The following is a 15,585-nucleotide window of genomic DNA, read 5'->3' as shown; positions in this document are numbered from 1 at the left end:
CACAACAGTACAGTTGTCTGGGAATGAATATAAGGAATTGATGAGTTACAGAGTCACTTTCAGTAACTTTTAATAAATCTATGTCCCTCTCATAGAATCATAGACTTTAAGGTCAGAAGGGACCATTATGATCATCTAGTTTGACCTCCTGCACAATACAGGCCACAGAATCTCACCCACCCATTCCCGTAACAAACCCCTAACCTATGTCTGAACTATTGAAGTCCTCAAGTTGTGGTTTAAAGACTTCAAGGTGCAGAGAATCCTCCAGTGACCCATGCCCCAAGCTGCAGAGGAAGATGAAAAACCGTCAGGGCCTCTGCCAATCTGCCTTGGAGGAAAATTCTTTCCCGACCCCAAATATGGCAATCAGCTGAACCCTGAGCGTGTGGGGAAGACTCACCAGCCAGACATCCAGGAAAGAATTCTCTCTAGTAACTCAGATCCCACCTCATCTAACATCCCATCACAGGCCATTGGGTATATCTACTGCTAATCGTCAAAAATCAATTAATTGCCAAAATTAGGCTATCCCATCATACCATCTCCTCCATAAACTTATCAAGCTTAGTCTTGAAGCCAGAAATGTCTTTTGCCCCCACTGCTTCCCTTGGAAGGCTGTTCCAGAACTTCACTCCTCTGATGGTTAGAAACCTTTGTCTAATTTCAAGTCTAAACTTCCTGTTGGCCAGTTTATATCCATGTGTTCTTGTGTCCACATTGGTACTGAGCTTAAATAATTCCTCTCCCTCCCTGCTATTTATCCCTCTGATATATTTATAAAGAGAAATCTTATCTCCCCTCAGCCTTCTTTTGGTTAGGCTAAACAAGCCAAGCTCTCTGAGTCTCCTTTCATAAGACAGGTTTTCCATTCCTCGGATCATCCTAGTAGCCCTTCTCTGTACCTGTTCCAGTTTGAATTCATCCTTCTTAAACATGGGAGACCAGAACTGCACACACTATTCCAAATGGGGTCTCACCAGTGCCTTGTATAACAGTACTAACACCTCCTTATCTCTACTGGAAATACCTTGCTCGATGCATCCCAGGACCACATTAGCTTTTTTCATGGCCATATCACATTGGTGACTCATAGTCATCCTGTGATCAACCAATACTCCAAGGTCCTTCTCCTCCTCTGTTACTTCCAAGTGATGCATTCCCAGTTTATAACAGAAATTCTTGTTATTAATCCCTAAATGCATGATCTTGCACTTTTCGCTATTAAATTTCATCCTATTACTATTATTCCAGTTTACAAGATCATCCAGATCTTCCTGTATGATATCCCGATCTTTCTCTGTATTGGCAATACTTCCCAGCTTCGTATCATCCGCAAATTTTATTAGCACATTCCTACTTTTTGTGCCAAGGTCAGTAATAAAAAGATTAAATAAGATTGGTCCCAAAACCGATCCCTGAGGAATTCCACTAGTATCCTCCTTCCAGCCTGACAGTTCACCTTTCAGTGTGACCCGTTGTAGTTGCCCCTTTAACCAGTTCCTTATCCACCTTTCAGTTTTCATATTGATCCCCATCTTTTCCAATTTAGCTAATAATTCCCCATGTCGAACCGTATCAAATGTCTTTCCTTTCATACTGTCCTTTTCTACTCATTTTTCTAAGCCTCACTTCTGATCCCTGTTTATTTTCCTGTGTCTCTCCCACTCTCTTCCCCTCCCTGTCACAGATCATCCCCCATGGCTGCTCACTTCTTTCCCCTGATTTTACCCCTTCCCCTCTTGCTGCCCCCAGCTGCTTCGCCTGTCAGGGATATTTTCCTGTCACTCTTCTCATTTCTGTTTTCCACCATTTCTCACAGACTCTCCCTTTATTCTTGTATTTTTTTAATTTATATTTTTCTTCTTGCTTCTTCTAATTCCCTCTGGTTAAACCTGCCCTGTCCCTGCCTTTCGTAGTGCCAGTTGGAATATGGGCCTTTCACTGCTGGGGCCATGGTTACCATTCAGCCCAGGGCACTGGGAGCCCTTGACTCTCCACCTGCCCTGGGTGGTGCACTCTGGGGAGTGGGAACATGGGCCGGGGGCTGCTCTCAGGCCCCGGGACATCTGCCCAGGGCAGTTAGAGGGTCAGGGGCTCTCCACAGCACGCAAGGCTCCCAGCTTGACCAGGGTCGGGGCCTCAGCAGGAACAGGATGAGTGGGATGGGGCAATGGAGGGGGCAGGGCCACAGAGTGGATGGGGCCACAGGCGGTGGGACCTCTTCCCCCCCACCCCCAGCTTCTACCAAGGTTCTAGAACTCCTGGGGAGCTCCCAAGCTTACGTCCCAAAATTAATCCTGATATCAGCCTTAGTGCTGATTTCATGCCCACGCTGATGAACAGAAATACTCCCACTGAGCAGCACCCAAACAGAGTTCTCTGCCCTGAGGGCTGACACATCCCTCTGCTTTACCCCGGTGCAGGGGGTCTCCCCATCGCTCTTCTCCAACATCCTGCCTTTCCTGTGGGCAGGGCTGGACTCTCCCATTGGAGCTGCTCACTGCTTCCTGGATTTGCTCTCCCTCTGATGCTGGCACCTCCTCCCTTCTCTGTGGGCAGGGGATGGGGCTACCCCACCTAATGCCATCTCCTATTCTCTGGTCTTAATTGGCACTTCCGCAATGCTGCCCCTTCCTCTCTGTTCTCTGGCCTGGGACTGGAGGCTACATTAGGGGAGGGAGCTTCCCTCTGGGTTTTTAAGCTGGTGCCTGCCTCCTCTACACCCTCCTCACTAAAACCTTCTGGCTGTGTCTCTGATACTGGGAATAGAGCAGCCCGAGCAGGGGAAGCAGGGAGCCAAAGCCTCTGAAAACCAATGAGTAACTAATTAATTGGGTCCCATTATATAGACAGAGGAACTGCAGTGACATCTCTGCTCAGTCTCAGGTGCCCACAACAGAGGCAGCTCCCTGGGATCCAGGACTGGCCTAGCCAGCACGGGGCTGCTGGGGAGTGGGAGAAATGGGTCCCAGCCTCCACCCTGGGTGGAGCTCTGCTCCTAACGCTCTGATTCTCTCTCTCCCCAGTGAATGTGACTCTGGATCCAGACACGGCTCATCCCAAACTTGTCCTGTCTGAGGATCGGAAAAGTGTGAGATGTGGAAACACACGGCAGGATCTGCCCAACAACCATGAGATTGGGATTGAAAACAACTGGAGAGGGGAAAAGCCAGGAGTATCTGGTAGGTGCCTGTTGTTATTAACCAGCAGGGATTGGCCGTGGGAGGTCTGTTTGGAGGCAGATTCCTGTGTGGCCTTGGTGAATGTGGACTTGTGTGTGTTTCTCCATGATCATGGATTGCTGGGTTAGATTTATGTGTAGAGAAGCCCTGTCCATGTGGTGGTGGGGGAGTCATTGGATTATTGTCCTCGGGAAGCTGCAGAGGGAGGGAGATTTACCAGCTCACAGACAAAATTAACGGTTATAAAGCTTTAACTTTTTGAATCTCAGCGTCCAGTGTCATTAAATAGTTATTGTCTGACCAAAATATTGTCTGATCCCCCCCATAATTTCCCACAGCTGTGAAAATTTAGACTGATAACAATTGGACTGAAATGCTGAAACCCAGATTTTTGTGCAACTGTGAAAGTTTACATCAATAAATATAAAAATGGCTTAAAATAAACTATCTGTCAAAATTATATATTATAAAAAAAAGAATTCTGCTACGTCTGACTATCACTCCTTAGACACACAGACCCTGCTCCTGTGGGCTCATCCTGATGGGGATGCTGATGTTCATTTGAAGTCCCAGTGACCCTCTCCATCAGCACAGGGGCTGATTGCAGAACCAGAGCCCTAGTGGTACATTTTTCACCAAAGCCTCCAGGGCTGTAATATTACCAGTGGGCTCCTTCCAATTCAGCAAACAGAATGAGGTAGTTCCAGGAAGGGCAACACCCTCTTGTCGCTGCAGGTTGGGCATAGTGTGAATTCAGGAAATTGAAACTTAGCTGTTACACTGCCCAGAGGGAGCCATGGCTGCAGAGAACCCCGTGGAAAGTCTCCAGGAGGAAGCAACATGTCCCGTCTGTCTGGAGTATTTCACACACCCTGTCACTCTGGAGTGTGGGCACAATCTCTGCCGAGCCTGCATCGCCCAGTGCTGGGAGGGACCCGACACAGCCGCCTCCTGCCCTCAGTGCAGAGAAACTGCGCAACAGAGAAACCTCAGGCCCAACAGGCAGCTGGGAAACATGGTAGAAATCTCCAAGCGGCTGAGTTTCCAAGTAGCAAAAAGAGCAGGAGGGGATGGGGTGTGTGAGAGACACCAGGAGACTCTGAAACTGTTCTGTGAAGAGGATCAAACCCCCATCTGTGTGATCTGCAGAGAGTCCCGGGCTCACCGGGCTCACATTGTGGTTCCCATACAGGAAGCCGCCCAGGAGTACAAGGTACCGAGTTTCTGTCCAATCTAATGGGTAATAACTTTGGATTTTAATTACAGGTTAATGACATCACAAGTTGCCCGAGACAGGCGTAACTGTGTCATTCAGCTGTGTGTAGCCTTCATTGCATGAAAGATGTTGTACAAATTAATAAGATTCCAGCCTGGCAAGAAAGGCAAGAGATGAAGATTTTAAAATTGTCTGAGGTAGGACAGTTTTTTCTGAGCAGCTGAATCCTTTTCAAACCCAGCTCCCACCAGTGAAATAAGGGAACTCTCTGCAGACTGGAAGTTATTAAATGACTGATGAGGTTTGATTCACAAGAGCCGCAGGCCAGTCTATGTGAGAGTGCTACCTTCAGACCAGAGAAGGGGGAGTTACAAGCTGTGGCTGTTATTACTGATTGTATCACAGTGTTTATTATTGTTATTTGCATCCCAGTAGCCCTTGCAGACCCCAGATGAGATCTGACCTTGATTGTAGGTGGCCCTGAACAAAACCCAGTGAGGAACAATCGCTGCCCTGAGCCATTTACAGTCTAACTGGACAAGAAAGACAAAAGGTGGGAGGGGAAACTGAGGCACAAGGAGGGGAAATGACTTGCTTAAGGTCACTCAGTAGATCAGTGGGAGAGCTGGGTATAAACAGGCACTTTTCCAAGGCCAACCCCAGTGCCCTAACCACTAGGCTACATTTCCCCCCTCAGCAGCACTGAGCAGTGATGAAATGAAGATAGTAGGAGGAAAAGACTCCTTGATAAAAGCCCCAGGCCCACCAGAGAGAGGAGGTTTCCCACTGGGATTCTGAACTCCTATGTTGCTCCAGGAAGGGTTAAACTCACATGCTGCCAGCCTGCACTAGAGGAGATCACTGGACTAAACACTGTGTGGACTTCGAGCACCTGGAGTCCACCCACAGAAGGGCTCCAGACAGCTCAGGTCCATGCCAAGTACCACTGGGATTTCACTGGATTGTAGCAAAACTAACCCCAGGCTGGAGTTGAGCAGTGTCAGTCTGACCTGTTCTAGTGTTTACGTGTAAGAATCAGCCTAAGTGGTTCCATTAGTCCCACCAAGCAGCCTTTTGAAATCTCCCAGAATCCACTGCTTCCAGGATCTTTACCAGGGAATGGGACCATGGGGTTCCTACCCAGGGGGTATTGCCACTGAAAGGGTTTAGGGCAGCACTGGGGCAAACCCCAACCGTTCTTTATACAAATCTGCCTGTCTAATTAGGGCGGGACACTGAGCATCCCCAGAACACAGGACATCCCCACGCCTGTCTGCATGAGCCCTCCCACACCTGAATTGGTCAGCCTGTGTGGGCCCACCACCACCTTTGTCAGCACGCCCACACCTGCATCATTCTGCATGGAAGCGCTACTCCCACCCCTGCCCCCACTGGTGTCCTCCTGCATCCTCGGTCTCCTCCTCTCTCTTTTTCAGTGGACAAAGCCACGTCCAGTGCTGGGTCCCTATGGACAGGGATAGGGCTCCACCAAACTGGGACCGCGCAGCTTTAAACCAGACAAATGGCCTCCCTACATCTCATGGGGTTTGCCCTGGTGCTTAGACCAGCTCTGTCCAACCAGTGCAGTCCCCAGGACTTCAGGGCTGAGATCACAGCCCATATTGAAACCCTGGTGGCTTCTGGAATTTCTATCACTTTGCTAAACCTCCTCAAAAACAGGTTTATTGATTCACCCTCATGTGACTTCAGGGTCCTGTTATGTGCTATACCACTAATCAATTCACAAATACCAATAAAGCTTGGTTATAATTGAGATCTCTGTCTAAATACTAAAAAGACTGAAGCTGAATTGGTAACAAGTCTGAATATGACATGCTCCTAGTCTGCATTGAGAAGGTTTCATCCCCTTGTTGGTCCTGATGTCACAAACCGATTAGGACCAACAGTCATCTTGGGTTTGGGTAGAAAAACACACACCTCCACATCCCTCTCAACCCTCGAAATAAAACTTCCTGAATCCTTTCTCTTTCTTCAGGAAAAATTTCAGGCCCATTTGAAGATTCTGAGGGAAGAGAGAGAAAAACTGCTGGGATTGAATGCGACTGGAGAGGGGGAAAGCTGGGAGTATCTGGCAGGTGCCCGTTGTTATTAACCAGCAGGGACTGGCCATGGGAGGTCTGTTTGGAGGCAGATTCCTGTGTGGCTTTGGTGAATGTGGACTTGTGTGTGTTTCTCCATGATCATGGATTGCTGGGTTAGATTCATGTGTAGACAAGTCCTTAGCTTCCATCTCAGTTGATTAGTTAATGTCTAGCCCTTGTGGCTTTCCCAGAAATCCTCCCCAAGTGAACTGAATGTCACCCGTGAAGTGCTGTCCACTGTGTCTGGTCATTTCGTGCATTAACATATTTGCTTCTTTTTTCTCCCCTTGTATCTGTCAGTATAGTGCCGGCTCCTGCCTCCTGCTGCTCTGGGTCTGAATTCCCAGAGGCCATGAATAACAATATGCTAACATGATAGACATGAAAACATCCCTTTCAGAGATATAGGGGCTGAAGGGGAAGCTGTGAGAGAATCCTCTCCCTAGGTTAAAGTCAAATGTCAGAAATCTTAGGATTTTCAATTAAATTCTCCCTCCTCCACACTCAGCGCTCCATAAAAGGACTCCAGGCACCATTCATGTCCCTGACCAGCCCTTTCCCTATTTTCATACAGAAACAAACACAAACCGAGAGGCAGAAGACTGTGTCTGAATTTCAGAAACTGCGGCAGTTTCTGGAGGAACAAGAGCAACTCCTGCTGGCCCAGCTGGAAAAGCTGGATGAGGAGATTGTGATGATCCAGAATGAAAAATTTGTTAGTCTCTAAGGTGCCACAAGTACTCCTTTTCTTTTTCCAGAATGAAAGTGTCAGTAAACACACCAAGCAGATTTCCCATCTCAGTGAGCTGATCAGTGAGATGGAGGGGAAGTGTCAGAAGTCAGCAAGTGAATTCCTGCAGGTGAGACTGAGGGAGAAACAGAGGCACCGACCCTGTGGGTGCTTAAAGGCTAGAGCACCCACAGAAAAAAGTTAGCAGAGTGCTAATTAGCACTCATCGGCAGCCAGCCCCCCCGCCCCTGCCCCCAGCACCTCCTGCCCACCAGTAGCCCTGCTGATCAACTCCTCCCCCTCCCTCCCAGCACTTCCCACCTGCCTCAGTCAGCTGTTGGTGGTGTTCAGGAGGCACTGGGAGGGAGGTGTGCATGAGGGAGAGGGCAGAAAGAGGTGGGGTGGAGGTGGAGTTGGAGTGGGAAGAGGCAGGGCAGGAGTGTAGCATAGGGGAAGAGGTGGCATGGGGTGGGGCCTGGGGTTGAGCACCCCCAGGGGCAATTGGAAGCCAGCATCTGTGGTTAGAAATATACCAGATCCCCACACAGAGAAGGGAGGGCTCCTGAATCATAAGCACTGGGGTCCAGCAGTCGGAGATCTCAGTGTAACTCGACCTGTGCATTCCTGACATGTGAATGACTATTGTTCTTTGCAGAGTCACAGACACAGAGATATTCGAGATGGAAAAGCCTCATTAGTTCAGAGAATCCATAGCCCTCGGGCCAGGGCCAGGGCAGGGCCTCTATTCCCCATATTTACAAAATCCTTTCCATGGGATCCCCTGTGTGTGTCAAATGGGACTGAGATTCTTTCCCCTCTCTCTCTCTTTCTCCCTTCTAGGATGTCAGAAGCACCCTGAGCAGGTACATGGCTCTCTCACTCCCCCTCACACTTCACAACACTGGGAAAGAGCTTGATGGTGATGTTAGCACCACATCTCCCCAGGGCTCTACAACAAAATGTGTGGTGGTCACATTCTGGATACAAATCTCTCTGATCTGCTTCATCCTGAGGTTCTCACCCTTGCACAGAAGACTCTGGAATTATCCATTCAGTGGGAAGGTCTGATCTAAAGTATTTTCCAGAGATGTCACATCCCTGGGGGACTGGCTGCCTCAGGATTGTGAGGATGAAATATGGGCCTGTCACTGCTGGGGCCCTGGTCACCATTCAGCCCAGGGCAGCCGTGGTCAAGAGTCTTTCCCACCTGAGGACTGTTTGGAGACCTGTGTGGAATGAGCTCAGGAGGGGGGGAGTTGGTGTCTCAGTCTAGCTCCTAGTGGGCAGATTTCTACAGCACTTCCCCTGGGAACCTGGGAAGCAAACAGGATGTTAGGAATCATTTAAAAAGGGATAGAGAATAAGACGGAGAATATCTTATTGCCCTTATATAAATCCATGATGCGCCCACATCTTGAATACTGCATAAAGATGTGGTCTCCTAATCTCAAAAAAGATATACTGGCATTAGAAAAGGTTCAGAGAAGGGCAATAAAAATGATTAGGGGTTTGGAACAGGTCCCATTTGAGGAGAGATTAAAGAGGCTAGGACTTTTCAGCTTGGAAAAGAGGAGACTAAGGGGGGATATGATAGAGGTATATAAAATCATGAGTGGTGTGGAGAAAGTGAATAAGGAAAAGTTATTTACTTGTTCCCATAATATAAGAACTAGGGGCCACCAAATGAAATTAATGGGCAGCAGGTTTAAAACAAATAAAAGGAAGTACTTCTTCACACAGTGCACGGTCAACCTGTGGAACTCCTTGCCTGAGGAGGTTATGAAGGCTAGGACTATAACAGGGTTTAAAAGAGAACTGGATAAATTCATGGAGGTTAGGTCCATTCATGGCTATTAGCCAGGATGGGTAAGGAATGGTGTCCCTAGCCTCTGTTTGTCAGAGGGTGGTGATGGATGGCAGGAGAGAGATCACTTGATCATTACCTTTTAGGTTCACTCACTCTGGGGCACCTGGCATTGGCCACTTTCAGTAGACAGGATACTGGGCTGGATGGACCTTTGGTCTGACCCAGTACAGCCATTCTTATGTTTTTATAACTTCCTGTCCCTCAGAGCATGGAGGCCATGGAGTGAATTGGCCATGGAGACTCAATTCCCCTTTTGTCCCCAGAGCTCGTCTCTCCAGGCCGGAATTGAAGAACATACATGGGACCTTTGGAGGGAAGGTTGCATGGCCATGGGCTGTGTCGCACCAGCTCTGAGGCTGGGAGAAGTAGAGGAATTCTAACTCTAGGCCCATTAGAGAAGCAACTTCCTAGCAACAACTTATAATGAGTCACTAAATGAAATATTTCAGAGCAGCAGCCGTGTTAGTCTGTATTCGCAAAAAGAAAAGGAGGACTTGTGGCACCTTAGAGACTAACAAATTTATTTGAGCATAAGCTTTCATGAGCTACAGCTCACTTCATTGGATGCAACTGAGCTTATGCGCCAATAAATTTGTTAGTTTCTAAGGTGCCACAAGTACTCCTTTTTTTTTAAATGAAATATAATCATGTGAAATTGTTTCTGTCCAGGTGTGAGAAGGGGAAGTTCCAGCAGCCAAAGAAGATTTTTCCTGAACTGGAAGAGCGAGTCAGTTCAGAGTCAGTCTGGGTTTCTCCCAGAAAACTATTGTGCTATTGGAGGCTCTGAGGAAGTTCGAAGGTACCTAGAAGGTATCTAGGATGGGAAACTGGGATCAGTGTCTGAGACTGTTGGAGGCGAATGGCACTGGTCTATTGGTTCATAATTAGATTATGCTTCTATTTAACTGTTGAATGAGAATGCCACACACTTGGGGTTCAAGATACTCGGATTGATTAATTCAATCCCTTATTTGTTCCAAAAGCATGCCTTGCTATTACAATTACTATGAAAGTAAGAAATGACAGACATACTGAAAGAAATACTGCCCAGCTACCCTCTTCTGGGGCATAGGCAGGTCATGATGCATTTCTCCTATGATGCTATGACTACCCATTACAATGTCTGACATATTATACACATCCAGATTATATATTTATTAATTCTTTTCCAATCACTTTTGTGTGTTATGCATAGTATGCATCTTGTATAACTCATACACTGCACATGTATGAACTTTCTAATTGGCGGAACTTTTGGTGTCCAAGCTATTTTCGAGTTATTCTCTATTTGTGATGCGTTCATTACCAGTCATTTCAAACCAATGTGCACGGGTCACTTTGAACTTTTTCTCCACATGGGATTTTTTGGACATTGGTAACTACTCCTGGGCAGTACATTTTGGGTGTCTGTTGTCTTTAAGCACATTGTGTGGTGAAAACATCTCTTTGTCCCACATAGCGACTTAGGAACCCATCACTTAATAACAAGGTCACTTAAAGCAACATTTCCCTTATGTCAAGCAAACTGTTAACCAGGCCAAAGCCAAGTCGGTCAGTATAAAGGCACAATCTTGGTTTGTCCAAACTTATGTATAAGAAACGATCCTTGTACCCATTCTTGATACTTAACATAATAAATAGTGAAAAGCAGACAAATGGCACAAATGTAGCAAGGGCCCAGGCCCAGCCATTCATGACTTACCAAAGGTCACAATATACAGGCCCCAGTTTAGCAAAATGGCCTAATTTGGGGCACCTGAGTTTCTCTCTCCGAACTAGAGAGCTGCAAGTCAGGTGCTCCAGAGCCGTGTAGCCTCCACAGCTGCAGCGGGAGTCAGTGGGAGCTGCAGGTGCCCAACCCCTCTGAGAACCAGGACCCAGGTGCCTAAAGGTCGGCACTCAAAATCTAGAACCTAAATTAAAGGCCATTTGTTAAATATTGACCCAGCCCATCACTGTGCTCTGGTCCCATATGGCAGCTAGTCTGGGCACATGGGCTGTAGGGAAGGAGAAAGCCCCTCCCCCACGGTGAGGGATCCCTCCAGCACAGGAGCCTCTTGTGTCTCCTCCCCAGCAGCTGCAGGCACAAGGCAGGTTCCTGAGAGGGCCGGGAATGGGGTGGGGGTGGTGAGGGCGGGAGGAAGAGGGAGGGGGGTGGACAAGGGACATGGGGAGTGTAAAGCTGTGGCTCTGGTACTCTGCACACTGGGAAAGACACATGGGGGCCATTGTCATAGGGATCAGAGTAGCAGCTGTGTTAGTCTGTAACCGCAAAAAGAACAGGAGTACTTATGGCACCTTAGAGACTAACAAATTTATTTGGGCATAAGCTTCCAGACACTCCCAATCTCTATTCAAACCCAAGTTAATGGTATCTAGTTTGCATATTAATTCAAGCTCAGCAGTTTCTCGTTGAAGTCTGTTTTTGAAGCTTTTCTGTTGCAAAATTGCCACCCTTAAGTCTTTTTCTGAGTGGCCAGAGAGGTTGAAGTGTTCTCCTACCGGTTTTTGAATGTTATGATTCCTGATGTCACATTTGTGTCCATTTATTCTTTTGCGTAGAGACTGTCCGGTTTGGCCAATGTACATGTCAAAGGGGCATTGCTTGCACATGATGGCATATATCACATTGGTAGATATGCAGATGAACAAGCCCCTGATGGTGTGACTAATGTGATTAGGTCCTATGATGGTGTCACTTGAATAAATATGTGGACAGAGTGGGCATCGGGCTTTGTGGCAAGGATAGGTTCCTGGGTTAGTGTTTTTGTTGTGTGGTGTGTGGTTGCTGGAGACTATTTGTTTCAGGTTGGGGGGTTGTCTGCAAGCAAGGACTGGTCTGTCTCCCAAGATCTGTGAGAGTGAGGGATCATTTTTCAGGATAGGTTGTAGATCTTTGATGATGCGCTAGAGAGGTTTAAGTTGGAGACTGAAGGTGACAGCTAGTGGCGTTCTGTTATTTTCTTTGTTGGACCTGTCCTGTAGTAGGTGACTTCTGGGTACTCTTCTGGCTCTGTCAATCTGTTTCTTCACTTCAGCAGGTGGGTATTATAGTTTTAAGAATGCTTTGATAGAGATCTTGAAGGTGTTTGTCTCTGTCTGAGGGATTGGAGCAAATGCGGTTGTATCTTAGAGCTTGGCTGTAGAACTGAATAGCGGAGTCACAAATGGCCTTCCCTTTCTCCTTTTGCCGGTACAGGGATGAATCTGGCTCATGGAGCCAACCTTCCCCCTGCCTCAATGTCCACATTGATAAAATGATTTTATTATTATTCCTATTTCTGCCTATGGAAGATGAGGGACGCATTGTGCTGCTCTCTGTAGAGACGCTGAGTAAACAGACCCAACAGCTCACAATTAGAGTCCGGATTTTGCAAACTCTCAACATCCCATTAATGTCAAAAGGACCCAAGTAGGTAAAGTTACTTTTATTTCAAAGTCTTTGCATGATCTGGGTCTAGGTTACGACAAAAGGCAGCAAGCGAATGAGACAAACCAACTGGAGTCTGAAGCATAGGAGGGAATAATGAGGGGAAAAGTAAATTTCACTTACAGACTATATGTCCTGGGATGGTTGTGAGGCTACAAGGATGTTGGTTCCATTGCTGGGAGATGCCTGAATGAGAGAGGAAAGAGAAGGTTTCAGACCTTTTTACATTAAATACCTGAGTGTGTCTCTGTCTGTTTCTGTGTCGTGATGAAAACACAGTTCTAGGAGTTCAGAGTGCTCTAATAAATTATACTCCTTTTCTTTTTGCGAGTTCAGAGTGGTGATGCTATTATAAATATGAAGCCTGAAATCTCATCTCTCTTATCCTTTCCTCCTCTAGACACTCTGCCGTCTGCACTGGAGACAAAAAGAGGGCAACCACTAGGAGCGCACAGACAGGGTGAGATTGCAGCCTCTTCCCCCTCTCAGTGGCCCCACCCCTGCACCTCTTTCCCTGAGGCCCTGAAGCCAGATCTGGGCTCCCATCCAGGGATCCTGGGCTGCACTGGGGTGCCTTGCATCTTCCACCTGCCCTGGGTGGCGCACTCTGGGGAGCAGCCACATGGGTCAGGGGCTGCTCTCAGGCCCCCCAGAAACCCACCCAGGGGAGGTGGAGGGTCAGGGGCTCTCCACAGCAGCCAAGGCTCCCAGCATGGCCAGGGGTCAGGGGTTTGGGGGAAAGAGGAGGAGGGGGCAGGGCCATGTAGTGGGCGGGGCCACCAGCAGTGGGACATTGTCTCCCCCCCCCCCCCCCCCGCAACTTCTACCAAGATTCCGGAACACCTGGGGAGAACCCAAGATGACATCACAGAAATAATCCTGACACGAACCTTAGTGCTGATTTCATGCCCACGCTGATGAACAGAAACACTCCCCCTGAGCAGCATCCGAACAGAGCTCTCTGCCCTGCGGGCTGACACATCCCTCTGCTTCACCCCAGGGCAGGGGGGTCTCCCCATCGCTCTTCTCCAACATCCTGCCTTTCCTTTGGGCCGGGCTGGGCTCTCCCATTGGAGCTGCTCCCTGCTTCATGGACTGGGGAGATGCTCTCTCTCTGACGCTGCCAGCTCCTCCCTTCTCTCTGGGCTGGGGATGGGGCTACCCCACACAATGCCACCTCCTACTCTCTGGTTTTAAGCAGCTCTTCTCCATTGCTGCACCATACTCTCTATTTCCCAGTGTGGGAGTGGAGGCTGCTTTTAGGGGTCAGAGCTTCCCTCTGAGCTATAAAGCTGGTACCTGCCTCCTCTGCTCCTTCTTCAATAAAAGCTTCTGACACCTTCCTGACTGTGTCTCTGCCACTGGGATTGGAGCAGCCCCAGCAGGGAGAGCTGGGAGCTGAAGCTTCTGGAAGCAAATGAGAAACTGGCTGAGGAGCTGCAGTGACATCTCTGCTCAGTCCCAGGTGCCCAGGACAGAGGCAGCTCCCTAGGATCCAGGCCTGTCCCAGCCAGGACGGGGCTGCTGGGGAGTGTGAGAAATGGTCCCAGCCTCCCCCAGGGCCAAGCTCTGCTCCTAACGCTCTGATTCTCTCTCTCCTCAGTGAACATGACTCTGGATCCGGACACGGCTCATCCCATCCTCGTCCTGTCTGAGGATTGGAAAAGTGTGAGATGTGGAGACACAGAGCAGAATCTGCCCGACAACCCTGAGAGATTTGACACTTGGCCCTGTGTGCTGGGCTGCGAGGGATTCACCGCGGGGAGACATTGTTGGGAGGTGGAAGTGGGGGATGGGCGATTCTGGGCTGTGGGGGTGGCCAGAGAGTCTGTGGGGAGGAAGGGATGGATCCGCCTCAGCCCTGAGGGGGGGATCTGGGCTGTGGGGTGGCTGGGTCAGTTCCAGGCTCTCACCTCCCCTGTGACCCCCCTGCCCCTGAGCCGGGCCCCCAGCAGGATCCGGGTTTGCCTGGACTGTGACCGGGGGCAGGTGACATTTATCGGTGCCGGTGACGAGGCCCCGATCTTCGCTTTCCCACCGGGCTCCGTCCCTGGGGAGAGAATCCGACCCTGGCTCCGGGTGGGGTCAAAATCCCTGCTCAGACTGTGTCCCTGAGATACAGTGGGGGGGCGGGGGGAAATATTCCACCGGGGACCCTGAGATCAGCCTCTCTAGCCTCACACACCCTAGTCTCTGACCTCTCCCTGTGGACTGTCATGCTGTCTCTATGACCCTGGCGGTCGGTTCCGGTTTCAGCTCTGTGCAGCCTCTGGACTGTCAAACCATGGAGCGCATTGAGTGAGTGAGGTAGAGAAGCCAAACTCATCACTGCCCCAGGCATTGTGCAGCCTCTTTGCCTCTATGGTCCTGGAGGACTCTGGGGATCCGGGGTCAAACAGTGCCACTGAGACATGCAGGGCAGCAGCCCACTGGGATGGAACCCCTGAGCGGCAGCAGGCTGAGCCACTCAGCCCACTGCTGCTCTGGGGTCCCGGCTACCGGCCCCGCACAGCCCGCTGCCGGTCTGGGATTCTGGCTGCCGGCCCCGCTCAGCCCGCTGCCGGCCTAGGTGAACAGAACCCCAGACCAGCAGCGGGCTGAGCAGGCTGGCGGCGTAAGATTAGCATTTTAATTTAAATTTAAATGAAGCTTCTTAAACATTTTGAAAACCTTGTTTATTTTACAATACAACAATAGTTTAGTTATATAGACTTATAGAGAGAGAGAGCTTCTAAAAAACATTAAAATGTATTACCAGCACGTGAAACCTTAAATTAAAGTGAATAAATGAAGACTCGGCACACCACTTCTGAAAGGTTGCCGATCCCTGCTCTAGTTAATCCCCCTTTCTGGTCAGGTCACCAGAGGAATTCCATTGTCTACATCGGGGGTTAGGTCGATCTAGCTGTAGCACTCAGAGCACACAATGTTTCACAGCCCTGAATAACGTCACCAGGGTGCTCTAAGTGTTAAGCGTATAGCACGCCTAAGAGGGGTTTCCCTGGTGCTAGCTGAAAACACAGGGGCTGAGGGATTGGCTGGCAGCTTGGTACGC

The 15,585-nt window shown here is 49.1% G+C and overlaps 8 protein-coding genes across 9 annotated transcripts in view; 5 read left to right on the top strand and 3 right to left on the bottom strand.

Annotated features, from left to right (window-relative positions):
* Window positions 1–14,651, top strand: part of LOC119843308 (butyrophilin subfamily 1 member A1-like) — a 910,188-nt gene extending 895,537 nt beyond the window's left edge. Inside the window, exon 13 of the mRNA XM_043496797.1 lies at window positions 14,134–14,651. Within this exon, the coding sequence (XP_043352732.1) occupies window positions 14,134–14,645 (512 nt within the window). The 3' untranslated portion in view covers window positions 14,646–14,651. The remainder of the gene's footprint in view (window positions 1–14,133) is intronic.
* LOC119843336 (butyrophilin subfamily 1 member A1-like) overlaps window positions 1–15,585 on the bottom strand; it is a 1,931,986-nt gene that overhangs the window by 992,840 nt on the left and 923,561 nt on the right. Inside the window, exon 11 of the mRNA XM_043496872.1 lies at window positions 1,601–1,741. The gene's annotated coding sequence lies outside the window, so the exon portion shown is untranslated. The remainder of the gene's footprint in view (window positions 1–1,600; window positions 1,742–15,585) is intronic.
* The window catches only part of LOC119843287 (zinc finger protein 850-like), a 1,467,609-nt gene that overhangs the window by 1,119,206 nt on the left and 332,818 nt on the right, over window positions 1–15,585 (top strand). The gene's annotated exons all lie outside the window — the stretch shown is intronic.
* LOC119843319 (zinc finger protein RFP-like) overlaps window positions 1–15,585 on the top strand; it is a 555,398-nt gene that overhangs the window by 282,428 nt on the left and 257,385 nt on the right. Inside the window, exon 1 of one of the 2 annotated variants that reach the window (XM_043496859.1) lies at window positions 7,307–7,363. The exons of the other annotated variant lie outside the window; for it this stretch is intronic. Coding sequence (XP_043352794.1) covers window positions 7,322–7,363 — 42 coding nt within the window. The 5' untranslated portion in view covers window positions 7,307–7,321. Of the gene's footprint in view, window positions 1–7,306; window positions 7,364–15,585 lie in introns of those variants that run through there. 2 annotated transcript variants of the gene reach the window in all.
* Window positions 1–15,585, bottom strand: part of LOC119843341 (E3 ubiquitin-protein ligase TRIM7-like) — a 430,179-nt gene that overhangs the window by 302,412 nt on the left and 112,182 nt on the right. The window lies entirely within an intron of this gene.
* Window positions 1–15,585, bottom strand: part of LOC119843274 (zinc finger protein 850-like) — a 1,382,451-nt gene that overhangs the window by 1,331,842 nt on the left and 35,024 nt on the right. The gene's annotated exons all lie outside the window — the stretch shown is intronic.
* Window positions 1–15,585, top strand: part of LOC119843356 (zinc finger protein RFP-like) — a 1,128,717-nt gene that overhangs the window by 1,095,304 nt on the left and 17,828 nt on the right. The window lies entirely within an intron of this gene.
* On the top strand, window positions 3,963–7,245 carry LOC119843362 (zinc finger protein RFP-like). Its single transcript, XM_043497143.1, has 2 exons — window positions 3,963–4,398; window positions 7,078–7,245. The coding sequence occupies exons 1-2, from the start codon at window positions 3,982–3,984 to the stop codon at window positions 7,228–7,230; spliced, it is 570 nt and encodes a 189-aa protein (XP_043353078.1). The 5' UTR covers window positions 3,963–3,981; the 3' UTR covers window positions 7,231–7,245.

This window comes from Dermochelys coriacea, chromosome 14 (assembly GCF_009764565.3).
Source record: "Dermochelys coriacea isolate rDerCor1 chromosome 14, rDerCor1.pri.v4, whole genome shotgun sequence".
Lineage (NCBI taxonomy): Eukaryota > Metazoa > Chordata > Testudines > Dermochelyidae > Dermochelys > Dermochelys coriacea.
The sequence above is the reverse complement of the archived record's forward strand: the minus strand, read 5'-3'. Positions and strand labels throughout refer to the sequence as shown.